Source organism: Micrasema longulum, unplaced genomic scaffold, assembly GCF_059751315.1.
Source record: "Micrasema longulum isolate JH-2025_06_02 unplaced genomic scaffold, ASM5975131v1 h1tg000253l, whole genome shotgun sequence".
NCBI lineage: Eukaryota > Metazoa > Arthropoda > Insecta > Trichoptera > Brachycentridae > Micrasema > Micrasema longulum.
In genome coordinates this window covers 561,600-589,507 of record NW_028277458.1, presented here as the reverse complement: position 1 = coordinate 589,507, position 27,908 = coordinate 561,600, and the positions used below count along the sequence as shown (strand labels likewise).

Below are 27,908 nucleotides of genomic sequence, written 5' to 3'. Positions count from 1 at the left end.
AGTCTGTCTCTTTCTAATGCGACTATTTTGTGAACATAAAAGAGAGAAATCAATATTTCGTTAGTTACTCCTAATAATATTTTAAATACATTTCTGCAGAGCCAAGCCTTGTATGTGACTAAAATAAAAGTGTATTTTTTACTTGTTTTTGGGAGATAGTAACTAAGTGAATCGTAACAACTGTAAAAATGGTTGTTAAAGTTTATATAAGTGGGATATCGGGTAATAAGGAGGTATTGTACTATAAATATCATTAGATAAACTATTTTCCTTTATGACGTTTCCCTGGCCGGGCTGTTTGCCCATGTATGCAGTGCTCATCTCGGTGAAACCAAACGTCACCTCGATTTTTGTCAAATGAAAATCATGTTTCGTTGTTTTAGCGCTCGATCAACGTACAATAATACACATAATATGTATTGGTTTTCTCCTTACAATCTTGTGGTGTACAATGGGACTATATTATTTTTCCTAACGATTTCGCGAAGTTGTAATGACTTATCTCACTCTAACACTCGGACGAAAATTATGAAAAGAGCCAATGAACCCGTATATTTGCATTAACCCAATAAAGAAACATGAAATATTACGTTATACATACTAATGGCATCACAGAATAATGCATATAAGTATGTTTCCAAAAATGAATTTGTACTAAACAGAGTAGGTGTAGGAAGCTACTGCTTCTTCATAATAAAGTATCCTCAATATTTATTCTTATTAATATTTTGTGGTTTATTTACAATTTTGACTCGCTCATATTATATCTAAATTTATCTCGCATTTTAAATAATGAGTACTTATTTATAATTTAGCCAGAAAAAATAATAGTCATCGCGCATTTACAGTGCATTCATTTGTTGAAGTTTATTATGCAGCCGTTGCATGTAGAGATAGAGTATGTAAAGCGAGATAATGTCGGTTAATAATAATAAAGGATTATTTCCAAACATTCTCGTGTCTGCGTACAAACCTGCTAATTCTAATAAATATAACTGCACCGGCAGCGAACTGAGGCTTTACATCTCTGAATGTAGAGATTTGCAATGTCAAATTTTAGATTTTATTGATTTATTTTATATATTCATTTAATTTTACAATACGCCCAAGGGGCATTTACAAAAAAATCTACAGGTAAGTACAAACATAGTGAGTAAAAATTTAAAAGATAAACAACGCTTTTTGTATACATGTAGAAACAATAAAAAGCATACTGCCATGCAAAATAAAAAGTGAAACTTTACATAGTAAAAAAGAAAAAAATAATAAATGGGTATAAGAAAAGTAATTGAATTAAAAAGCAAATTGTTAATAACTTGTAAAGAATTTAAACAAAAAAATTAATACATTTACATATACTTATAAGTATAAAAAAAAATGGTATCAACAAATTATTGTTAAGAACAAATAATACAAATTAGTTTACAGTCATTATATATAAGATAATAACATAATATCTGGTACACAAAAATAAAAATAAATAAATCAATAAATTTTACCCAAGTATTGGGATATTTTGAGTTTGTCCAAATGTTTGTAGACAAAAGACTGCATTTCACTCCCGGGAAGTCATTAAGATGAACAAATTTCAACAACAGGGGTGGAGAACATTTTAGAGAAGGGAATATGGATCCATATTCATTCCTCATCATCATCATTATCATTCCCTTTCCGCACCTAATGGTGCATACGGCACTGCATTGGTACACCAATCACAGCGTATCTTGATATTTTTTGTTACATGAAGGTAAGGTGACCAGTCTTACGCTTCAGGTACTAGTCCAGGGACTATGAAATATTCTAGTGTAAAAACACCCCTTTAAATAAAATTTCGTATCAACCATGTCGGGAATCGAACCTGAGACCTCTCGCATGGTAGGCTGATGCGCTGACCATTACACCACGAGGCCGACAACATTCGTTCCTAGAGAGTCAATAATCTTAATAAGCTCCGTAAATACCTAGACTTCCACATCTCTTCTCTAAAACGTTCTCATGTTGTGATTTGTATTGGGGTAATGTTGTTTCAAGCGAGGAATACCTATTTTTAAGATTTTAATAATAAATATACTTCTGTCATTAATACTATAAAGATACTTATTTCTTATTTTACATTGACATAATATAATATTTACTGAAAGACAGATTTGAAGTTTTTATAAAGCAGAAAAAGTATTATCTTATCAGAGATGTTTAATCTGTGCCAGGTATCACATGAAACTGAATTCTCGATGTGTGGCTGCTTTAAAAACGAGCTAACACCAGATAATGTCACCAGTATTTACTTGGATCACTAAACAAACAAAAAAGTGCATTGTTTTTGAAATTTAAAAATAATAATTCTCATTAAAATGTTTTTATTCCAATTGTTGCGAAAAATTGTCTTTTGTCAATTTAGATGTAAAATGAATACCGAGCTCTTCTCAATAATCAGCATAGTAGAAGTTTGTTTGTTAGAACTTTGTCAGAACACAGTATTTTTCGGATTAAATGAAATGTGTGTCTTAGGTAGGTAACACCAACATTGTTAGAGAATAACCCACCCGCATCGAGACATTTTTAAAATCATTCTGATACATCTGTGTCTGTGCATGAAAATGCGATTACTTACATTTGTTCATTTTTTATTACCCAAGTTCGTTTACATTTTTACAACAGATAATCGATAATTTGATTTGCATAGAATCATAGTTTGATTAAATATTTCAAGCCATTTCTAAGATAAACTGATGGAATGATAATGTATTAAGTACCTAGGTACATAGTGATTATTTATTTATTCCCCAGTAACAAAAAAAACTGTATGTAAATGGTATTATAAATTAAAAGTATTCCTATGTTGCGTAATCAAGAAATCTAACGGCATCTACATAATTTATATTTCTTTTTTAGGTTAAAAAAAGGCAGCAAAGAGTGCTCATGATATTGGAGTCAAAGTCTATAAAGTACGAAGCGGTGGACATTACGGAGCCCGGCAAGGAGGGGGAGAAGGATTACATGCAGAGTAATTCCACATCCTCGGGAGCTACCGTTAGCGACACCAACCCCCGCCACCCTCTGCCTCCGCAGCTCTTTAACGACACTGAATATTGTGGGGTACATGCCTTTCTTTCCTGTTTTGCTATTTATTTACCAATGTGTGATTTATTATGTTGATGAAATTTTTATTTATTTAAAATCTAAAATACCTCAACTCTCCGGGAAGTGCCGATGGTACGAATCTGTATTATTGACAGTATTGGATTAAAATACCACGAAAATTAAACCAGAGTGCAGTGTGGTCAAATGTTTAATTAGCCTATGTTAATGTATTAGTGTCTGTCGGTGAACCGAGTGAACATACAAATTTTGCTCGTGTTAGTAGGCACACCGGAATATTTTATTTGAAAACGTTCAGTCATGCGCACATAAGACGAAGTTTATTAAAGATTTGAATGGACTGTACATACTCTGAGTTTAAAAATTTTTTAGTCTGTGGTGTATGCCACCAAAACAGCAAATACATAATTTGTGAATTAGAATTATTTTGATATACCATGGGAATAGAAATTGTGACGTAATATCTTTGTTTTAATTAATGAACTCGAGTGGTTCTCAGGAATTGTGTTCAATGTGCGATGCCACCTGCATTATACCTATTAGTGATAGAAATTACTATTATTTTTATTGAATTTCATTAGTTCGTGAAGTATTTATGCTCATTATGACATGAAATAATGCCAGTGCTAATATTTCGCATACTGCTTCATTGTACACACTGTGTAACATTCACCATTTTGCCTATGTTAGAACATCCACATTTCTTCAATTCTTCTATTTGTTGATTTTAGTGAAGTTAAAGAGCTGAAACCTGACTGAATTATTTCACGAACATTTGGACAAACTCAAATATTGTAATACGTATTAGCGTTACTGCTGTTTCGCACACTGATTTGTTTTGCACTATTTTAGCATTACTGCTAACTATTATGCTTCCCTTTAAATTCTTATTTACTTCTGTTGTCTTCAATGACTTTGATGTAATTAAAATTATTATTATATTATGTTATATAAGTGTCGCTATGTATGTATATATATATATTCAAATTGTTTATTGAAAGAGCTCTCCTGGGCCTTCATTGATAATAAATAAATAAATAGTGCTTTATTTTCCTCTACTGCTACATTACTATTTTGTTCCACATGACTAGTATTGTAGTAGCGTATTGTTATTATGTATGACGCAAGATTATTGCCAAAATACAGTTTCAAAGGAATTTAGTTATTTATGCTTTGAATGTCTGCAGTGAAGTAAAATATTCAAAATTGTGTTAATTGTTATTATTGTAAGTTTGTAATTTTAAATGTGTGAGTATGTTTGTGTTTTTTAAAAAGTGCGTAAGAATAAATCAAATTTTAATTTTGAAATCATTTTATCCGTTGATTTTTTTGTGAATTATTGAACACAAAGAAAATAAAAAATATTAAGCTTTAACAAATTTTTAATTTGTAATATACTTTCATTCAAAAAAATTAGCAGTAGGTTAAAGTATCATAGAAGATTTATTCTACTGGCAAAAATAGAGAAAGATGAAAGTTCACACAAAATTCGCATATGAAAAATATTGAGTTTTATTTGGTTACGTATTATGAATTACATATTTTGTACCATTCATATTGGGGTGTTTTTTGAAGAACTCTGAAATTAGCGAGTACATTTGGCAGGTGATAATGCAACTAAAAATTCCCCATGGATTCACAATGCCTATGCTAACATTCCATCACTGATACCTGTACTGCTTGAATTAGAGTATAAATTTGTTTTTTCATTGCACTAGTCATGAGGCAAAACGTGTTTTTCTCATATTTTTAATTTTCTCATATTGATTTATTATATTGATGGAAAAGGTTTTTCTCCTGAGTTTATACATCGACTGATACATATAAGAATGTAAATGTTCTTAACATTAATATCTGTACCTCAGAGGCAGATGGATGCAAATCCAAACAGCAAATGTTCGAAGCAAGCCTAAGGAATCTACTTTCTCCGAGTAATTTCTAATAATTTATATCATTAATTTGTATTTTCAGTATTTTAATACATTGGTTCTTTCATTATGAGACTTACATTTCTTGAAAATCAATGGACATGATCATAAATTGGATACGAAAATCGAAATGTTATTTCACCAAATTCTGGATTTGCATCCGTCTGCCTCTGAGGTACAGATATTAACGGGCCAATTTCACACCGGTCGTACGAATATACACAAGACGTAGAATTGGGGTAAATTAATTTTTATTATTTATTTAATGGCTCTCACAAGTAAAAACCTTTCAAATAAGAAACGAGAGAAGATTGTTCGGCCCGGTGTACTGGTTAGTATGTTTGCTTGCCATTAAATAAAACAATAATACAACAAAAGTCAATCCATCCGATGTAATTTTAACGCTCCGTGTGCATTTTTACAATAGACTGAAATGGACCGACTTATCATTTCAATTGTTGCTATTTTGTAGAATTAAAACTCTTAAATTGCGTATGTATTCAAATATTTACTTCTTTATAACAATAAATTGATTTTTAGGACTACGAACAATTTGACTTGGCCAATGAAATAGACACGTTAGAACAATTCCTTAAAGTAGAACCCCCCAGTGAACCAGACGTCGTGGAAAAATCTCCAGAAAAGGTAAACTTAGTTTTACTAATAAATACTGTATTCAGTATTACTGTTGGTATCCCAAATAAAAAAAAACAGTTAAAATCATGCGTCGACTGCAACAAATTAGTAAAATATCAGTATGGCGTTTTTATTTATTCACTACTCTAATACATATTATATCAAATAAAATAGTTACATATCCCAAACACACGAATGGAGAGCAGTTAAATATATATTTGTATTTTTATCAATGATGCGTGCGATTGGTATATATTGAATATATATGTAGTTGAAAAAAACCCCTCAATAAAAACTGTATTTAACAACCGGGGATTTTTCTTGTTTCTCTCTATTATTAAATTCTTTGATTCGCTGGAAGATATCCTTTTTAGCATTTAGCCCGCTAAAGTTCGTGTATTATTCTACTTAAAGTTTTAAATTAATAAATAACTGAACATATCAGGATGTTCGGTATAATTATGTGATTTATTCATATAAATCTGTTTCTTGTATCGCAGGAAGTGGAGGCTGCAAAATCAGTACTGGATGTGGAAAAAATAATTGAACAGGTGGAAAGAAACGGTATCACCAGCTCTCGGGAAACATCTGCGGAGGCGGAAACTAAGCTCAATGGAGATGCACAATCTGAAGAAGCGGATGAAGGAATTGAAACCAAGGATGAAGACATCGAAACGCAGGAAGAAGATATTGAAATCAAGGGAGAAAACAATGTTCTAGATGCAGCAAATGCTAAAAAAGATACTTCACCATCAGAGGACCTTATTGCCAGTGAATCAACTGCGGAATGAGCTAATTTTATATATTAAGAGTACAGAGGTGCAGGAATAAGCTCTTTCCTTTTGCTAATACAATACATGCCCAGTATTAAATTGATTGCAGTATTAGACTTCTCGTCGATCAGGATTGACCGGATAGAAAGTTTTATTTATCATGCTTTTGAAATCCTCGTTCGCCGGTGTATTTTTCATTCTTCTTCATAATTTTACATCTTGACGAATTATTAATTTTTATTATAAATCATCAAAATTTCACACTATGAACTATGAATCCTGCTTTTGGAAAAGAATGAGTGTATTTGAGAAAATCTAAACGTAACTTTATTTTTATTTAAATATTAAATTCATAAAGATTTTTATTTTATATAATCATGAAATTATTTATGTAAATATATAACTTGATTCATAATATTTTAAGTATTCTTTGTTTAATTGTTTGTACTTATATCGTGGCACATTTTTTAATTTCAAATCCACGATTAGGATTCTTTCTGTCTCGTTATTGAAATAATGGCTACAAAGCTAACCGGCACCTCTACGCTTTTATTAAGTCGAAGCTCAAACCTGCCTTTTAATTTTATGATTTTTATTACATGCATACTTTAATCAACTTTTAGAATTAAGCAAACATCAAGACTTTATAGTGTTATGAATAAATCATATTGTTTGGTTTGTCAAAGACATGTTCAAGTGACTAGTGGACTATCGACAAGTCACATTCCTTTATTGTGTATTGTTATTGGAGACATTAATTCTTTGGCACTTATAATCATAATGACATCTAAATATATTTTTATGCTATAATGATCCTAAAATTATTTTAGTCCTAGATGATTTGTATGTTTTAATATCGGTATGGAGTGGTGCTTTACAAAATATGCAAACACGAAAGGTCTTCTGCTAGATGTTATCTTCATTTCATTATTATGGAAGGTTGTATTTTGTTTACTGTAAATCATTTTTTGACAGCAAACATTGTGCTGTTTTAAGATTAAACTGAAAATCGCACTTATGATTTCCTTCATCTAAAATATTTTGTATTTTTACATAAATAACTGTAGGTATGGTCTCTTGATTGGTGGGAGGCATACAGATTTACTGCTAACATGTCTTGCCGTATTGAATAAATAAAAATGGTTTATAAAATTTTCGGAAAACACTATTTGATTATGGCATCACTTTATATTGAATGTATTTAGTATTACGTAATATTTTGTATCGATCACAAGGCTTAGCCACACAAGTTTAATATGTATATGAAATACATATAAGTCGGTGCATTTGGTCTAAGTGATATTACGCTTTTGCTATGAATTTATATCATTTTTTACATATTTTTATCATCATATTTGGCCTAATTAATGAACATTTATTATATTCAGCCATGTAAATATACAAATATATATATATTTTTGTTTATGTCAGTAAACATTGTGTTATTTAAATTACATGAAATTATTTAAAAAAATAAACTGAACTGATTATTTATAAACTTTGTTTTTTTTTTATGTTCATGCTTTGATGTATGTAACCGCGTCGACAGTATGCCGCGCGGCGCACAACATACAACAATGAATACTTACAAATAAACATATACAAATACAAAATCAACATAAAATTATCCAAATAAAATCCTATTCTACATTGTCCTCGGTATAGCCAAGGCCGAACCCGAAAGTGGATCAAATCGCCTTTATTATGGATTCAGCACTTGGCTTTCACATATACTGAGGACCTATACTATCAAACATTATTTATAACAAACAATGACATAGTATTCCGTGGCTTCCATCGCTCCCAGCACGTCCGGAACAATGTATATATATCGCACCTTTAGGACAAAAATGACTCAACTCAAAAAATCAACTTTTTGGGAAATTGCAAAAGAAGAATGTAAATTGTGACACCTTCGTATTCTTTCGTCGATTGTTTTGTATTTTTCGAAGTAAGCACCAAATTTTGAATTAATAATTGTACCGAAGGCTTTCAGCTATGAGTCTATGAAAAAAAAGCGTAATAAAAATGAATTATTATACGTTTAAACAAGACATTTATTTAATGAGTCATTATTAGATTAAAAATAAAACAATCAAAAGCACTTTAATAAATAAGATAATTATATAATTTTTATTAGGTCAGATCAGGTCACTAAACACATGTTTTTATTTATTCACGAAATGACATAAACGTAAATAAGTCACTAAGATTATTGATAATTTAAATAATAAAATGATATTAACTTAAATAAGTCACTAAGATTATCGGTAAGTCGGAACGAAAAAATCACAAAGCTAAATTCGTAGTTTTAATATTTAAAAAAATAAAGTAAACATGTCATTTGTATCGGAATAAAATCGACTCAACCGGCTTTCGGTTTCTATATGTTTGTCTGCGTTGCGTCCTTCACACAGCAATGTAAACACAACACTAATTGCGTCGCTTCCGTACTGACACGGAATATAAATTCTATGAGTGATAAAGAAATCGATGTAATGGTTTTGTCCTATTCCGACCTGAATGTTGTGTTTTTTTAATGCAGAAAGATGGATAATGTTCATTGAAGTTGTTTTATGATCTTAACTCATTTTAAGCTTTTTTTGAGTCAAGTCGTTTTCGTTCTAAAGGTGCGATATGTACCTACATAATAAAGTATGGGTTTCGATATCTTAATAATTGATATAGGCACACATAAATGTATAATGTTTTTTTTTCATATTTTCATGTTTTTAAAACATAGTGCATTAGGTGTACACCAGTGGTTCCCAAACTCTTTTGACCCACGGACCCCTTTTCATAGTCAAAACTTGCCCACGGACCCTGGGGAAAAACTACATAAATGCATAATAGAAAAATTACAAATTTAACTTTGATGTCTTGAATGGTAAATGGTAATATAAAAATAAAATATTAACAGAACATTTTGTTGAAGAAGTATTTATTGAAATTACAACTTTTGTTTTAAAATACAAAAAAAATTAACGACATGGATGAACCTGATGGGATGTCTTGAGTATATTTATGTCCGGATTTATGTTTGTGAGTAGCAACCGCAAATCCCCACGAGCACTAATTTCTAGTCAGTTTATTTTTTGTGATGAGGCTCATAACGGCACTGAATCCACGTTCTACCAAACAGAAAGGCGGAAAAGTAATCAAAAGCTCCTGTACAATAACCTATTATGCTGGATTTAAATTGGGATCTGTTTTTTTAACCAGAATTTGTCGTATCCTTGTTTAAACATCGGTTTCAGCTCCTCATTTGTGGATAATTCAATAAATTGCAACAAATCTTCACCTCTATTTTGCATGATGTAAAAATCGCTAATAATTTATTCATTGTTATTTATTATAACTTCCGTATTAATAAAAATGTGTCATATTATTTTTATTTTATATTATCTTGCGCGGACCCTCTGAATTGTTCAGGAACCCTCAAATCAATTTTAATTTTCCACGGACCCCCGGAATGATCCCGAGGACCTCTGGGGGTCCGTAGGGACCACTTTGGGAAGCACTGGTGTACACGCATCAAATTAATGGTTGCTAGTGTGTAAAATATTATTTAAATGGTTTTTTGCCTATTTTAATTTAGCAATTAAAAAAAAAATATGCATGGAGGTTAGAAGCAAATTTAGAAATCGCCACTAAAAATGGAAAATTAGTTATTGATGCCAAAATAAACTACATAAAAACCTACCTACCTAAATAGTAGCGTAATTCAAAACCGTCTCTAAATCTTGCAAAACCGGATTTCAATTATACTTGACACTGCAAACTAAGCATTCTCAATTGAGGTGGTGAAGCATAATTTATTAGAAATCTCACAATTCTTTTTTCAAAGTTTTTCGCAAATATCTCAGTAACTTTGATGGAGATTTCTTAGTTTGCTTCTCCCCCATGTGCTTTTTTTCATGTACATGTTGATCGTATTCAATTGTGATTTTACTTTTAAAAAAATATGAATCCGGGTTATGGTTTCTTTGTAGTGGCGAAGGCGAGGTCTCAAAAATCTCTTATACCCGCTCTACCATAACTTGACTCTTATTTTCTAGCGCAGTCATTTTTTCAATAATGTTTGATTATGTCCAAATGCTTGCAGACTGGCTGGATTTTAGTTGTTCATATTTAAATTTATTTCAACAGAGAGGGAAAACATTTTTGAGAAAGGAATAAATCACCTACTAGGCAACGTTATCTCTGTTGAAATAAATTTAAATATGACCAATTCCCTAGGGAGGAAATCCAGCCAGTCTGCAAACGTTTGGACATAATCAATCATTGTTGAATTACTACCTGGTAAAAGAAGAAGTATAAAAATTGGAAAATTGTTTTCAGGCGTTGCCTAGTAGGTGATTTGGTTCAGCGGGATGAATCTCACCCACGTGATAAAGGTTTCAGCGCTTTTACTTCACAAAAGTCAACAGATGGAAGAGTTGAGGAAATGTGGATGTTCAAACATGGGCAGAATGGTGAATGTTACACAGTGTGTAAAGTGGCCGCTTAAACCAGCCAATGACAGGTCATAAGCCCTGTAAATGCCTAGACTTCCATATTCCTTTCTCAAAAATGTTTTCCCTCTCTGTTGAAATAATTTTAAACAGTTATTTTTTATTTGAAATTGGCCTGACTTTGAAATAATAAGAACACCAATATATTTTGAACAAATTTAAAAAAAAATATTTATCAAAAAATATTTTAAAACGTGGTAAATATACCTATTATTCGATGATACAATGATTCTAAAAATAAGAGTACTCATTTTTTTATATTGTTTTAGGGTCCGTGCCCCGTTAGGCTTTCGACAAATCCACGAATATAATTATTTGATATATTTGATAATGTTTGGTACCTACGGCATTAAAGATAAAATCATGTCAGGAGTCGGTAAACAAAACGACCCACATAAATTAAAATATATTTATCCCGGAATGTAAAATAACACCCAGGGCCCTGATTACTATAGGAAGTTAACGCAGTTATCTTCTGAAGTAGTTCGGTGGTTTTTAAGTATTTTTTTATTTGTCAATATACTATCAAACTAATAAAGTCCCTAAATATAATAAATCCGGCGTAAATTTAATTGTAATGATTGCGATTCAATCTAAACCAGAAAAACTAAAAGAGACTTTAATATTAGAGTAAAAGAAAACTAACAATTTTTCTGAATTTGCCAACCATCTGATTGAAAATAATCATAATTTTAATAAAGGTACTGGATTAAAAGTTCTTTATGTTGAAAATAAATATTAAATTAGACAACTTGGAAATCTTAGAAATTTAAAAGGCGATTCATAATAAGAAAACAATAGTAAATAACCAAATAAACAATATTTCATTTTGTTCACTGTCTGTCACTTTATCTTTACAGGAGCAGCATAACAAAAAGACTCGAGTTTTTAGCTCCACATGTTTCGATGTAATATTTAGTGAACACTGTAAAAATAAAATAGGATAATATTAGTTTGTTAAATGATAAAGATGCTTGTGTAGCTTTGAAACCGGTCAGTAAAAAAAGTGATAAAAAACCAAGCTGTTTTATATTGATTTATTAAATATTATTTTTTTAACTTTCCATTGTAATCGGGGCCCGGGTATTAACTAAACGACAGTTTTATAAAAAGACCTACATCGTGCGATTTATTATTGAAAATTGACAGGTATAGGTAATGATTAAAATATATAATTGAACATGTACGATTTTTTTTCCATTTATTACGGCTCATACCATCTTGTGGTAGTATTAGCCAGAAACAAAACATATAGTATTTACAAATATTAAGAGGGAGCAAAACAATACAACAGAAAATAAAATAAATCGAACAGATGTCAGGTATATAATATATACATATTTAAGATTCTAATGTTGTAGAGGAAAAATCTTGAACGGGAAAATAAGCGTAAGGATAATTATTATACCGCTTAAAGTATATTCTGTACAACGGGGTGTGTATACTGTGTATCACCAGAGCCCTTACAGGACACTGCGGATTGAACAAACACCTTGCTAGAATGAACCTTTCCGAAATTTCTAGATGTAGGTTCTGCAGTGCAGATGAGGAAACACCTATCCACACTAAATGTAAATGTGATGATTTACATCATAAAAGAAGCCTCATCTTCGGGGGACCACTAGTTAAACCTTAGGATGTTAAAGAGCTCGCCCCCTACCTAATTTATTATTTTTATTTATTTTTTTATTATTTTATATATTTATTTCAGCAATATACAAGTAATTATTTATACAACAAATTAATTCAGTAATAAAAGTAAACATACATATTTTTTTATTTTTGCTGTTGGTTCATCTAAACTGCCTAACTAGGGATAGCTTCCCCGTTCTAAGGCAGTAAATTATGTATTTTATAATGATATTTAAAAGTATTTACAGTTTTATCATAATGTGTGCTTTTTCAGTCTTAAAGGTAAACAATGAATATCCAGAGAAAACATAAATAATACCAAAATCTCTATATCCTAAGTCCCAAGTCATTACTAGTAAAACCAGCAACCAGCTTACGTCCTTCTACATCTACATAATGGCCCGATACTTTATGAATCTGGGCTTGGAGGGGGAGATTTAGCAAAATGTAAACTCTCGCCTTCCAGACAGTAGCTAAGCTCTTTATAGACCTGGGCTTGGAGGCGAGATTTAGCAAAATGTTGGAGGAGACTTGGCAAAATAAGGACTCCTTCCGCCTTCCACACAAAATCAGTAGCCAGGCTCTTTTTATGTAAATATTGTATACTTACGCCTACTCTAAGGGTGCGTGCGCGTTTATCTCGAATAATTCATAGCTGCATCCAAGCGCTAAATAAATTGAAAAAATACTGCGCATTTAAGAATTTGCTGATTAACTATTTTTTTTTATCCGAGGACGAGAGATCTCTAGTTTAAACAGAATGATAGTTTGTTGTCAAGTATTGAGCGACGTCGATAAATAAGTCTACTTGACAATCGTCCGCTGTATAATTCATCGTATGCTTATCTAGAATTCCATTTATTCAATCGCTGACGTCTCGTAAAAATACATACACACAATACTGCCGTGCAGTTGCCGGTTGCCGGGAATAGCTGACGGTAGAGCATATTGAATAATTGGCAGTCGCGTTGTGTCGGTGTTCAGCCAAAATTCTCATTCATGCGGATTTAAATTCGTCGCTGATTGCCATTTTATAATAGTTAATGTGATATAAAAATGAATACGACAAAGTTTGAGGTATGTGGGCGGTTGCGACTTAGGAGCTATTTTGGTTCTTCTGCCACGACAGATAATAAAATTGAAGATCCGATTAAAAAAATAAATAATTCGATCAAATTTAAGAAAGAATCCAGTATCACAAAATCTGACAAAGAATCGGAAGAAATCTGTTGTAAAAACGTTATGCCCAACGTGAGAAAATTCAATGATATTCCTGGACCACGATCTTTACCGATTTTTGGAACCCTGTGGGCATATTTACCGATTATAGGTAAGTCATTATGTTCCACCTTTTGACAGACGCAGTACTTTCTAAGACTGATTTATTCTACGTGAAGTTAAAGAGCTCCAAACTTTATTGTTATTGATGCGGGTGATTAGATCACGAAGATCGGCAGATGGAGGAATGGAAGAATTTAAGGAATATGTCAAATACTTAGGAGTTATTATTGATATAAATTTAAAGTAGAAACAGCAGATTGAAAACATTACAAATAAATTTAAAAGACTAACGTATATATTCAAAACAATTCGTAATATAATTTAAAGTTTTATTTTGCATTGTGCCAATCAATTTTGGAGTACGGTATAATTGAATGGGGTGGTGCGAGTGACACAGTTTTATATAGTGTATTTTTTGCACAAAAATTCATAGTTAAAATAATACTCCCGACAGAGTCCCGACACAGACATCTACTAAAGACATATTCCACAAATCACAACTTATGACACCAAAACAATTATACGCTAAAACCATACTTACAGATTCATCACTCAAATGAATAACATAACCCCTACAATACATCACATACAAATAACATAACCACTAGATCCTCAACACAAAGACAACTTAAACAAATTCCACTTTCGGACGAAGGGATTTTGAGTATTATTAAATTAAAATCTATAACCTACTTTCACTATCCATTTAAGAAATTGGTAACGAGAAAGTGTTCAAAAAGGCTATAAAAATTGGATAGTGGAGCTAGGTAGAAGTAAAATGGATTGTCTCATTCGCCCAAACCAACATTAAATCAACTGCTCCACAAGTGTATAGTAGGAGCGAACCGTGTATAGAAGCGATTATGCGCAGCTTACCATTATATTTGACTAACCATAATAACGTTTTACTGTAACTTTATTTAAAGAAAAACAAAAAAAAAAATTAATTTTTATTTAAAATCATTTATACCGTTTGTATTTTTATCCTAATATAAATATTAATATTAATAAAGCGCGCCCAGCGCCTGTGGTGAGCCAAGAAACTAGCCGATTATTCCAGCGTATTTTTTCATACAAATAAGTATACTATATTTTGAATGTCTTAACCCCAGTGCGGGTTTTTACTCCTAGATTAAACTTGCAGATAACACAAATTATTTGGAGATTCTTGATTTGGAAAACAGTATTTCAAACATTATTTCTTAAGGGTTATTTTTCTTTGAGGTGGTACTTTTGACATAAGACCATAATTACTTTTATGCGTCGTATTGCAGGACATATGGCGCTCGATGCGGTCGTTTTTAGCACTTTTAGTTTCTATAACAATTCGGCCAGTTGACATTTCAATAGAATACCTAATATTGACTGAATTCATAGTGCTATTTTTTGTTGATTTTTTAATGAGTTTTGAGTTAAAGGAATTTATAATATCACGAAGTTACGTCGTTTGGATTGATTTTACAGATGGAATTTGCTGTATCACACAGAACCACAGAAAAATATCAATTTATAGCATATATTACTTACATTATATTAAGTACCTTCTATGTAGGTACAAAAATATGATATTTTTTTAAAGCTTACCTGTAAATAAAATCACCATTCGCCATGGTGTATAGCTTATGTTATGTTTTTGTTCTTTTATTGTGCGTTTTGTAATATAAATAATATAGATGTACGTAAATTAATTATAAACATAAATACGTAGTGTTTAAAACTCTCAGAAAATTTTGTTAATTATCTCTGTTTATTAAGTTAGTTTTCTTTGTTTATTCTCAAATGTTAAAATATTAAAAAAAAAAAGTATATTGTTGTGTCCTCGGCACGGGTAACCCCAATGAGGTCACATTATTTTTATTATTCATTATAATTTATAATGAAAAATATGAATAAATAAAAAAATAAAAAAATGTTTAAACATAGGCAGAATGGTGAATGCTGTACAGCGTGTAATGTGGCCACTTAAACATAAACCCTCTAAATGATGAGACTTTGCCCTTCTATAAAATGTTCTTAATATATGTTGTAATGTATTCATAGACTACCACGAGTTTAAAATTTATTAAAAATATGAAAAACATTACAAAATATTTAATTTATCAGTAGGTACCAAAAATACGCAAGTATTCATTTAAAAAAAAAATGGAGTGCATTTTACGTATCTAATTATATTTGAAAATATTCTAATAATATTTAGAAAGGAAAACTTGCAAAAATACAAGCGTAATGGGGAAAGAAATCTGTATTTTTATCAAGAGACATCGGGAGTTACACTAGCCCATATCTTGTGTACATAATGGTTATGTACTTGATACGTACTTCATATGTATTTCCCCCCTAGCGGTGCATGCGATTGCACTGTAAACTGATCAGTGGATAGTAAATAGCTCGGAGTAATAATTAGATATGCTTTTCATCTCTAGAGATGCATAGAACAAAAGCATTTCAAATTTTTGGTTTGGCTTTATTTTGGTTTTTAGTTTAACAGCAATCGTGTAATGGACGGTTTCGGCGAGTGCTTACAACTTATTATTACTCAACCCGAGTGCCCACGACCCGTTCTATTACTGTAATCTGTAGCTAACTTCATGGTCAATAATCATAGAATATTTTTTCTCCGTATGGGCGACTGTATCAGGTTATTACTCAATATTTTACTAATAAAGGCTACATTTACAACTCGTGCTATAGTAAAACCAATCTAAATTATTACAACTTCTCCAACATCGAGTATTTGTTGAATTTGATCGTGCCGTGTCTTTCTCGGCCTTTCTTGTTTTCTGCATCCATCAACAATATTGTCAATTGGAAAGTTCAGCTGTTGGAGTGATATAAAAATTAATGTTCCTAATGGTCATACCTAAGGAACCCTAAAACATTTAATATAGATTCGTTCAAATACAATGTGTCCAATTCAGTGTCAAGAATGTGCGAATTGTACAACGGTATTGAAAACACGGAGATTGACATTTTTGACACTGGATCCTTAAGGTTTAAAAAGTAAAAACAAGATGCGTATTTTTATTGATGAATGTAGTCTTACAATAAATCAATTTTGATCATTTACATTCCTAGTTTCATTTGTGTATTTTACTAGTGTTTACATGTATATGTGTTTTATATATTTATTTTTTATATATTTTTTTTGAAACCAACTTAGTCATAGTTATAAACAATATATTTCATACAGAATAACAACAAATAACAATACCAATTACGGGTTTTATATAGGAACAAAAATATAAAAAATAAAACGTACAGTTCACTCGGGGCGAAAGCAAATGGGATGGGAAAATAGGGAAGGAAGAGAAGAAGAAAAAATAGTAAGTAAATATAAAACAATGAAAAAATAAATATAAATGTACACATACAACATACATACCTACATTTGCATACACACACGCACACATCCATTTATATATGTACAACGTACATATTTCATTTATTCATTTATCTATTCAGATATTTAGAACATTACAGAAAGAAAACCCAATTCATTCTAAATACAATAATAAATCACAAATTAAAATAGATATTTATGTTATTAAAATAGTATAACAAAATGTAAAAAGAAAAATTAAAGTTAGAAAGTCCTTTCCTAAAGCTAGGGTTTCCTAGTACAGCGGTGCCCGTATCTTGACGGCCGTGGTGAACGATGATGCGGTGAACAGCCGTCGTAACGGTGACTAGAGAATGGTTTCCTAGGAAAACGGTGTTGTTAAATGTTATCAAGAATAGGAAACCCTAGCTTAAGGGAGGGCCCACTGTCGTGAAATATGTCGCCATTCGAGGTGATGCGATTATGTAGCAGGATTGCTCTACCAACCGACATAACCATTGGCAGGTTAGTTGGTAGGTAAAACAATCGATGCTGTCTTTGTCGAAGATAGTTATCAGATACGAACAGACCTACATCCATCAGAATTTTTGAGAAAAACACAATTTTAACCAAGAAACGGCTGTAGAAATTTTACATATTAATAAAAAATGGTCTTCGTCTAGACAATCTAGAAATATTAGAAATAAGTAAAGTCATTAAGCAAAATTGTCCCATAATAAATAATGAATCGAATTGAACTTCGAGTCCTCTTTTAAAAATATTCCCGTTATGATTCATATTATCCTCTTCCTCTCTCCCTTTCTTTCTTGCGATATTTTGTAATATAAAATAGCAACTAGTTCAAGTCCCGATGATGAGGAAGTAACCTCGAAACACAAGTTTATGTGTGGTTTATACAAATTTGAACAAAAAAGTGGTTGCCATTTTTATTTCGATATCTCAACAGTGACGGAGAGACTTTTTGAGAAGAGGACATGGAAGTCCCGGTATTCACGAGGCTCGGGTATCGCGTGTCATTTGCTGGCGAATGTGACCGCTCCGCAAACTGCGTAACATCAACTGCTCGGGCTGCGTTCGGAGCCTGAAAATCTCAACATATATGTGTGAAACGACCAATTTTTGCAGGGAAATACAGCTTTAACAAGTTGTACTCGAACTTTCGGAAGAATTACGAGGAGTACGGTGCCATTGTGAGAGAAGAAATGATCCCCGGCGTAAACTTGGTGTATCTGGCTGATGCCGGAGACATAGAAGCTCTACTGAGGAGCTGCGGAAGGTTCCCGGAGAGGAGGTCCCACGTGGCCATGGGGCTGTTTAGGGAGGGGAGGCCGGACAAGTACAACAATGGCGGTCTTCTTGCGACGTAAGTTCATTACTTACTCTTTGCAGGATTCCAAAAAGTTGTTAAATATTTACTTTTTGATGAATTGACACAAACAAGACGAAAACAATATTCGAAGTGCCGAAAATCGATCGTATGTTTACAGATAAATTTTAATAATAATCTAAATACCATTTTTAAATAAAAGTGCCTACCTGAAATTTATCGGAACTGAGATCTTTATTTATTGATGTGGGTGATATTTATCTCTCCGAATCATTTCCTATTATTGCTAGGCGACGCCTGAAAATACTTGTACCTACTTTTATTATTTATACCAGTTACTTTAATCGAAAATATTTTGAATACGTCCTCTCCGTTGCAATAAATTACAACCCTGATACCTCTCTAGGGAGTAAAACCCAGACTTGTCTCAAACATTCGGACATACTCAGAATGCTGTTGAAGTACCTACCTACTTGCAAATTAAATTTTTTCGCTTTTTGTAAAGATACCACTGCACACTTTTTTGTGTTATTGTGATTGCCTTATGAGAAGGCGTACATTGTCTATTTAATTATATACTTTATAAATATATTTATTTAATAAACTGATATATACGTATTTAGTGAGATTTCAGATGTTATTATAGTTTCATTTATTTATTCATTCAAAGTTATATTCGTTTACATATTCATGAACTTATTAAGGCTTTTTAGGCTGTGCCCGTATTAGGCCATAATAATTAACAATAAAAAAAATATGGTAACATGTAAAATTAATTAAATTATAATATCATGTAATACAAAAAAATTGTAATCTAGAAAAACGTAACATAAATAATGAGATTCCGAATAATATAACATAAAAAATTATCAGATATAAATAATAAAATATAAATTATACAAAATACACGACAAAAAATAAGTAAATAAAAAATATATTGGTACGTAGATATACTCCAAATACAAATTTAAATTACCTTCAGTACACAAATTGAAATAATTCAGACTCTACGTTTGCTCTATTGCTCCGCATGAACACACCTTTAAAATATAATGTTGATTTATTTTATTGGTTCAGAAAAGACAAAACATCGCTATTTAATAATCATGATGATGATCCAATGGTGCATAGAGCACTGAATTGTAAAATTAAATGTAGCGTTTCTTGGCCATCTGTTACGGGAAGAAGAAGTGATCAGTCTTACGCTTGAGGTGATTTATTTTCTTTACCCCTGAGGTAAATAGGTAAAATAGGGGCTTGGCGCCTGGTGCGGCCGCTCCGTTCGCCCTGTGGTAAAACCGACCCTGAATGCATCCACCCTGTTTGACGTTTCAAAATAAACTAGAGATCCCAAAAATATAAGTTCCATATCTCGCAGTTTGACGGCATGCTTTGTAAAAATGAGTCGTGTACGAGCCATTTTGTTCAAACGTAGGAGTAAAGGGTTAAAAACTAATATTTCGTATCAACCTTCCCACGAATCGAACCCGGGACATCGAGCATGGTAGGTGAATATACCAACCACAAGACTACGCGGCGGATGTTTCTCTAATTGATTTCCTTTTTCAGGATATTTGCCTGAGATCAGCCATCGTGTCAAAACACTCGTCCAGGATTCTAGTTCTAGATCACGCACGGAACTGCACTTTTAATCCACCCGAACGCAAAATATTATATTATATATTCATTTGTGAACGATTAGTGAATTTTTTAATTATAGAAATGGTCCAGAGTGGTGGAAAATCCGAAGTTTATTTCAAAAACCTCTCTCGAGTCCCCAAAAAGCGAGTTTGTATATTGGCCAGACAGATTTAGTTGTCGGTGAGTTCATCGAAAGAATTAAACTCATGTACGAACCGCGGGAAGGTTCCGATGAAGTGAGAGATTTTTTGGAACATTTATCCCGGTTAAATTTACAACGTGAGTATACATCGTCATTCCAATAATTTAGTATTAAAGAACTATCAGTTTAATATTCTCAATGATGGTTATTTCATTTTTCAGTGATCTGCATTATCGCGTTTGACATTAAAATCGATAGCTTTTCAGACGAAGAAATGTTACCAGGTTCCATAACATCGAAACTTATAGAAGCAACACTAGCCTCCAATAGTAACATTTTTCAAACGGATAATGAGCCTATTTTTTTTAGAAAAATTAAAAGCCCCGCTGTCAAAAGACTTCACAAAGCCCTCGAGTACTTAGAGCAGTAAGATTATTTTTTTATTTTACTATTTTTGTTTTTTATTTTTTTTTTTGCACCATGACAGGCCAGGATGCCCAATTACAGTGGTAAATTACATCACGGTACACCCAGGCATGAGAAAAAATATTTTTGAATTTTTGTGTTCTCATCGGGAATCGAACCCGGAACCTTCCGTGTGTGAGTCAAGCGTCTTGAGCAGTACACCACGGAGGCCGCCAATATTATGAATAATAACTAATCGTCACGCATTATGTCTATACTAATACGCAGATTTAATAAAAAAATAACAAAAAACAACATTTATTATCATACTAACATATTATCGTCAACTATCTTTGCGCACGTAAAAGAATTACAGTAAAAATGAAAATACGACATAAAAAATAAAAGTGTTTTGGTATAATAAAGCATTAATTTAATAATCGTGGCATTAAGTTAATTATGATTATTTTTAAGAATGTGTTGACTTTTCTCTTTTTTGAATGAAAATCATATTTATATTTTTGTGTTGATGACTGAAAATTTTTTTTTTTTCAGAATAGCTTTGGAATTTATATTGAAGAAAAAGAAAAACCTCGAAGAAGGTGAATGCATTAAAAGTCCCGCTAAAGAATTATCCTTATTAGAAACTTATCTCATGGATCCAGAAATTGACATAAAAGACATAATCGGAATGTCTGTAGATTTACTGCTTGCGGGAATAGATACGGTTTGTGAATATAGTTTCACCGGTGGAAATTCAATTATCAAAAAGCTCAATTATTTAAGAAATGATTGGGGTCCAACATATCATATAAATACTCGTATTAACTGCTTTTATCTATCTTTTTTCAGACGTCTTATACGACCAGTTTCGTTCTGTACCATTTGGCGAAAAATCCGAAAGTACAGAATAAGTTATTTGAAGAAGCTGTTGGTCTGTTACCGAAGTCAGGCGATAGCGTAACAGCTAATGTGCTGAACAAATCGTTCTATTGTAAAGCTGTTTTAAAAGAATCGCTTCGAATGAATCCTGTTTCTGTTGGTATTGGTCGAAATGTCACAAAAGACGTTGTCTTGAGTGGTTATAACATTCCTAAAGGGGTGAGTATTGTTCTTTCTTTCAACACTTCCAACTAGACAGTATAAATGTGTGGTAATTACAAAATACAACTACGAGTATACGACGCGACGATGCATACAAAACAAGAAAAATTTTTTTGTAAAAAAACATTAGAAAATGAAAATAGCAATAATGTTTACATTTCCAGTGAGGTTTATTCTTGATACGGAATTAAATATATTTCATAGGTTCCCATCGGAGGGGTTCCGCGGGCCTGGCAATAATCAAATCTACCATATTTTGACTATGGTGCAACGGTGTGTGTGTATTGGGCATAAGTTGTTTCTGATTTAAGTAAAGAAATTCAGTTATTCTAAAATTCAGTTTTTATGATAGTAATTTTGTCTTATATCTAGGTGTCTACATGCTTTATTTGTTTATCCTGTTATAAACATAGGTACCTACACATAAATTATGGGTTTCATGATATTTTCGTGAAGGCAAGCTGATCCGTCTCACGTTTCAGGTGTCAGTCCGGGACAACGAAATATTGCGGATTTGAAAAACACATTTAAAACAAATATTTCACAGTGATCCTGGCGGGAATCGAATCCGGGGCCTTATTTATTTACTTTACGGCTTTTGTCATGTACAAAGGTTTTTTGTTACAGATTCTGACAAGTTAGGAGTTTCCTGTGTAAACAAAAGAAACTTTATCGAACAGTTAGGATTTTTTTAAATATATAATATGTAACATAGGTACATATAGTATTGCATTGAATTATTAAAACAATCAGAATTAAAAGAAGACAAAAATAAGCGACATGAGTAAAAAAGACGAGTGATACCTATTCAAATTCACGCATTAGTCCACCAAGAATTACTCCACTGTAATTTCCATAGTATAATAATTTTTCGCTAAAAAGCTTGAAATATAGATTGGTCAATCGTATTTTTAGGCTATTGCTGTGACGTCTAATCAGGTGACGAGCAATCTAGAGAGGTACTTCGACCGCCCCGGTGAGTTCATCCCCGAGAGATGGTCGAGGGGCAGCGACCAGTACAGGCCACCTAATCCGTTCGCTTCGATACCTTTCGGCCACGGATCACGAATGTGCATCGCTAGGCGCCTCGCCGAACAGAATATGTACATCACGTTGCTGAAAGTGAGTGCCATTGTGTTCATTTTTGTATAATTCTGATGTGAGATCTGGGAAGTGCGGCCGCTGCGTCGCGATTCGGAATCAACACTGCATTCCTTCACTGTCACGCAGGGAAACCAGAATAAGGTGAATATATTGACCACGTGCTTTTGTTTGATAACACTTTGGCGATACTGCTGTGAGAAGTAGAATGAAAGCTTTTACAGTTCCTTTGTTTTGTTATTTTCGCAGTTTGATTGTAAAGAAGTGATTGGTTTTCGCTAAATTTGTTCTAACTAAAGTTGTCGAGTGAACATGTCAAAGTGAAGGAATTCACTAGCCTTTATAAACAGTGTCACAAAAAGGAGCAGAAAATGGCATGCGGTGACAGATCCGTCAATGTTAGAAAATCTGAGTAATGTGCCACTATATTTTGAGCGTTGATGATATACTGGTAATTACACGGAAGTCAAGAGTATATCATAAAGACTGATCGCTCAGAAACAATTACACGGAAGTCAAGAGTATATCATAAAGACTGATCGCTCAGAAACATCAGAGTGATAAGGGGAAGAGGGAGTATCAAGGAGGGATTCGGGAATGTAGTGAAAATATAAAAAGAAAGACGTAAAATAAATTGTTGATTTTAATTATATTCATTTTAATGATTATATGGCGCACACATTGTGTTGTTTGTTGTTTCAGATTTAATTTAATTTTAATTGTTGTATTTTTATTTACAGAACTCTTCCTTCTTCTTTTTATTTTATCGCTCCTACCGGAGGTTGGCGGCCATCATTCTTAATTCCTCACGATTCTGGGCACACCGAACCACAGTCTCAGATTTCCAAGCCAAAATGCTTTTTCCCGTCCCATACCCAGCCTGCCCTCTATCTTTCATTCCAAGTTAGCTTAATAAGTTGGAGCTTTCTCCACGTATGCCTTTGCATAATTTTCATTGCAGAATATGTGACCAAAGTATAAGGCTTTTCTTTTTTTGGTTTTCACTGAGTGTATTCAATCTCCAGACAGCCTTCATACTGAAGGATGTGGCGCTTGCTACTCATAGCCATACTCCCAGTTTTTGTTTAATGCTGCTGTTTTCTGTAACATACTATACTCCCAGGTATTTTTAACTCTCGACTTTTTCAATGATTAGGTTTGACAGAGTCGAGGGATATCGAGCATCAAGGCACGAAGTGTTACACAGTACATGGATTTTTGCAATTTTGCACACGCATGCGGAGTACCTATTTAGTTTATCCACAGTGACCTAAAGACCCCCGACTGAATCGTCAATTATAACCGCATCATCGGCATGCTCGGGCGTACTCGGATATTCTCCTCCACGGCGCACGGATGCGAACCGTGGCACCTCACCCTGGGCCCTGGCCCAAAATAGCAAAATACTGAGTTTTGGGAATAGGCGTCTCGCAAGAATCTCGGGTGTGCGGTAGTTTGACTTTAGGAAAACGATCATCAAACAGAGCGATACGGTTGGCTTGGCTATGTACTGCGGATGCCTCGTGAGAGCCTTGACCACGTTCGCCTGCTTTACGAGGCATCAGGTTGTCGACTTCCTAGACATTCACCGCTGACTGTTTGTCGGCAGTTTGTGTCAGGACTACGCGCATGACCCGGTAGCTGATAGAGCTGCATGGAGGCTCTTTGTGGACACCGTATACTTCAACTAGGGAGCGGACATAGAATAATGATGACGATGATGTATTTCAAGTTTTCTTAGCGTCATCGGCGGTTTTAAAAGAATGAAAAGAAATTTAATAAGAAAAATAAGTAAAACTTAAAAAGGCCGGACTTAATTTTATCATATATAATTTTATTTTTAATTTTCAGTTAGTACGCAATTTCGAAATCGGTTGGAAGGGAGGAGATTTGGATATCGTTTCTGCCGTCATAAACAAGCCAGATGGGCCAGTGAATCTTACTTTCAAACCAAGGATTGATCGTTTGGGATTGTAATAATAAAATAATGCATGTTTGTTCATTATTCGGCCAATTTTGGTAATAACTATTTTTATAAATAAAATTCATTTGAGTGCTAATTTGTTTTATTATGGCTTTATAAATTACATGGTTCTACGTTTTACAGCATTGTTTTCAACATGCATTAATCTTTTAACACAAACAGTTACCTGCAAAATACACGTCATGACCCAGAACCTTATGAATGAGGAAGTTTAATGGTTTTAAAAAAATGTATTTGCTATAGACTATTCTTCCAAGTCGGTCCCTCAATGCTGAGGATCGTGATCACCATGAACACTTCTGATTAGTCTGTTCCACTCCAGTCTGTCCTCAGCCCGACGAACTGACTCATCAAATTTTAGCCCCGTAGCCACCTTTATTTGGTCAGTCCATTTGTATGGGATTCTACCCCGGCTTCCTTCAACTCGATCAGACATTATTGCCTTTGCTAGATTTTTTGGCTTACGTCTAGCAATATGTCAAAAAAATACAATATCCTTCTCAAACACACCACTGATAGACGAGTTGTAATATGGAGCTCTTCTAGTATCGATGCATTCGTCCTTCTGGCTGTCCAAGGCACACACAGCAGCCTTCTCCAACACCACATCTCGAATGCATCGATCCTCTTCCTCTCGTAGGCACGCATTGTCCACGTTTCAGCCCCATATAGGAAAACTGAGAATACCAGGGCTCCTATCAACCGCTTTTTTGTGTTTATTGATAAACCTCGATCTCGCCAAATCTTCTCCAAATGGTTCATTGCTTTTTTGGCCATTTAAATCCTGCGACCAATCTCAGGTCTGCAACTGCCATTGTTGGAGATAAGCGAGCCGAAGTACACAAAGTCATCTATCAATTCAAGGTCTTGCATCTGTTTTGTCCTTAGGAGACTGCCAGCTCTGTCTACAATCATTAGCTTTGTCTTAGTTTTATTTATTTTCAGACCCAGAGCCTCACTCTCCAACCCTATCTGTCTAAAGGCTTTTGCTAGCTCGGTTTCATCTTTGGCAATTAGTGTCGTGTCGTCTGCATATCCCAGATTTGATATTTGACTTCCCAATTTGACACCACCATTCCACCTATCTAGCGCTCTTTTCATAATATATTCATCGTAAAGGTTGAAGAGTTTTGGCGATAAGATGCAACCTTGACGCACACTTCTTTCTGATTTAAATAGAGCTGACAGTGCATTTTCCGTCCTTACTCTTGCTGACCCATCCATATATAAAATTTTCACCAGTAATGTGAGATGCTGTGGCACACTCATCTCTAGCATGATCTCAAACATACGTTGCCAACATACACAGTCTAAGGCTTTTGTGTAGTCAATAAAACACAGTATCATTGGCTCATTGAACTCTCGGCACTTCTCAATCAGCTGTCGAATGTTTAGGATCTGCTCCCGTGTACCCCTCCTTGCCACAAAACCTGCTTGCTCGCAGGAAATTTGACAATTAATGTAATTCTCTAAACGTTTATTTATAATGTAAAGAAGAATTTTGCTGGCATGCGACATAAGGGAGATTGTTCGATAATTCTCACATTTATGGGTTGATCCTTTTTTATGAAGCGGTATTAAAATTGATTCTGTCCAATCATCGGGCCATTGACCTGTTTTCCACACTTTCAGACATATATTGTGAATTATTCGAACTCCTTCATACCCTAGATGTTTAATGAGTTCAGCGGAGATGCCATCATTACCTACTGCTTTATTTTTCATTTTGGAAATGGCATGTTTTACTTCCTCCCGCAATATATCTGGTTCCCCCTCATCGTCCAATTCAATATCAATTACATTCCCAGTTTCAATAGAATTGTCAGAGTATAATCCACGACAGTAATTGTTCCATCTCTCCAGTATTTTATCCTGTTCAGTCAGAAGTTCGCCTCTTTTAAACATGTCTTTAGTACGTGCAGTATGAGCCAGCTGTTCTATATCTTTACAAACAGCATTAATGTATGCATCTTTATCACGTCTACATGCCTTTTGCACTTGACGGTGTAATGCTCTATATTGCTGTCTGTTGCTGGCTACACCGTTATTGTTCAGGATTCTGCGTTGTTTTACTAGTGCCCAAGTCTCGCCGCTCATCCAAACCACACCTTATTTAAACATCAACAAAGATTAAATTTAAAAAATTACTTATTATCGACTATTAAACAAAGACTAAATTTGTTTTTTAAATTTTTTTATTAATCGCATTAGCAGCGCAATGATTTTTAGTATTTCTGAAATAGCTCCGCGTGTGACGTCAGAGGTTCTCTTTCGCTTATTCTCCGTCAGTTTTGCTGATTGGTCCGCTTATTTTTCTCAGCTCTCTTATCATTCGTTGATTCATATGAACCAGTGACGCCGTTTAAAGTAGTTCGCTTTTATTAAAATATTTCTTATTATTTTAATCGTTCATTTTCATTAAACTTTGCCGTACAATTTAATGCTCTAATTTTTACAACACGCAAGCAAATACTTTTTGGATTCAATTTCCCGTAGGGCTGAAGTTCCGCATTGTAGGTGAACGCGCTAACCACAAAACAATCATGCTATTGCTGACTGCTATTAATATACACTGATTTCTTAATAGCAATGAAGGAATTACGACGGAATGTTCAAATCGGCGCTTTTACAGGGCTCATGTCCTGTGTGTGTTCAGTATATCAGTGTTTCCAATCTTTTTTGTGCTATATTTTTCATCAGGTTTGGTCATGACCTACTCGAAACCAAACAAAAATCATGTCTTTCAATCGGGTTTGGTCATGACCTACTCGAAACCAAACAAAAATCATGTCTTTCAAAATTGAAAGTAGTGAAAAAAACGTATTTTATGTATTATAACTTAAAATGCAGGTCTATCAATAATTGTTACTTGTAAAAACTCAACACAAAATATTTTATGCTAAATAAATAAGGATTTTAGTATTCAATATTATTGAATTAAGGTAAGAACAGATTACCATGACACATTGACAGAAATTTAAAAATGATGTTTCCTTTCAAA

At 33.3% G+C, this 27,908-nt stretch overlaps 2 protein-coding genes across 5 annotated transcripts; both read left to right on the top strand.

Annotated features, from left to right (window-relative positions):
* Window positions 1–56: 56 nt before the first annotated feature.
* On the top strand, window positions 57–7,934 carry Sh3beta (SH3 domain binding glutamate rich protein Sh3beta). 3 transcript variants are annotated; one of them, XM_088223887.1, is made up of 4 exons: window positions 57–233; window positions 2,893–3,096; window positions 5,568–5,672; window positions 6,164–7,934. In XM_088223887.1, exons 1-4 carry the CDS (start codon window positions 189–191, stop codon window positions 6,452–6,454), a joined length of 645 nt encoding a protein of 214 aa, XP_088080013.1. In that variant the 5' UTR covers window positions 57–188; the 3' UTR covers window positions 6,455–7,934. The 3 variants fall into 3 exon arrangements, with proteins under 3 accessions (XP_088080013.1, XP_088080014.1, XP_088080015.1); XM_088223888.1 differs by having other exon boundaries at window positions 97–222; XM_088223889.1 differs by lacking the exon at window positions 57–233 and adding an exon at window positions 2,305–2,508.
* A 5,556-nt stretch (window positions 7,935–13,490) lies between these two features.
* dib (Cytochrome P450 302a1, mitochondrial) lies at window positions 13,491–24,980 on the top strand. Of its 2 annotated transcripts, XM_088223885.1 has the most exons (8): window positions 13,491–13,912; window positions 18,329–18,566; window positions 20,251–20,450; window positions 20,535–20,739; window positions 21,274–21,445; window positions 21,571–21,819; window positions 22,738–22,944; window positions 24,775–24,980. In XM_088223885.1, the coding sequence occupies exons 1-8, from the start codon at window positions 13,639–13,641 to the stop codon at window positions 24,898–24,900; spliced, it is 1,671 nt and encodes a 556-aa protein (XP_088080011.1). In that variant the 5' UTR covers window positions 13,491–13,638; the 3' UTR covers window positions 24,901–24,980. The 2 variants fall into 2 exon arrangements, with proteins under 2 accessions (XP_088080011.1, XP_088080012.1); XM_088223886.1 differs by lacking the exon at window positions 20,535–20,739 and having other exon boundaries at window positions 13,510–13,912; window positions 21,279–21,445.
* Window positions 24,981–27,908: the final 2,928 nt, after the last annotated feature.

Bases quoted from the DNA above. Each gene is read 5' to 3' on its own strand.
- Sh3beta (XM_088223887.1), top strand. From the start codon at position 189: ATGGTTGTTAAAGTTTATATAAGTGGGATATCGGGTAATAAGGAG. The intron at 234-2,892 runs GTATTGTACTAT...TTTCTTTTTTAG, and splicing joins GGATATCGGGTAATAAGGAG to GTTAAAAAAAGGCAGCAAAG. The intron at 3,097-5,567 runs GTACATGCCTTT...ATTGATTTTTAG, and splicing joins ACGACACTGAATATTGTGGG to GACTACGAACAATTTGACTT.
- dib (XM_088223885.1), top strand. From the start codon at position 13,639: ATGAATACGACAAAGTTTGAGGTATGTGGGCGGTTGCGACTTAGGAGC. The intron at 20,451-20,534 runs GTGAGTATACAT...TTCATTTTTCAG, and splicing joins ATCCCGGTTAAATTTACAAC to TGATCTGCATTATCGCGTTT. The intron at 22,945-24,774 runs GTGAGTGCCATT...TTTAATTTTCAG, and splicing joins TGTACATCACGTTGCTGAAA to TTAGTACGCAATTTCGAAAT.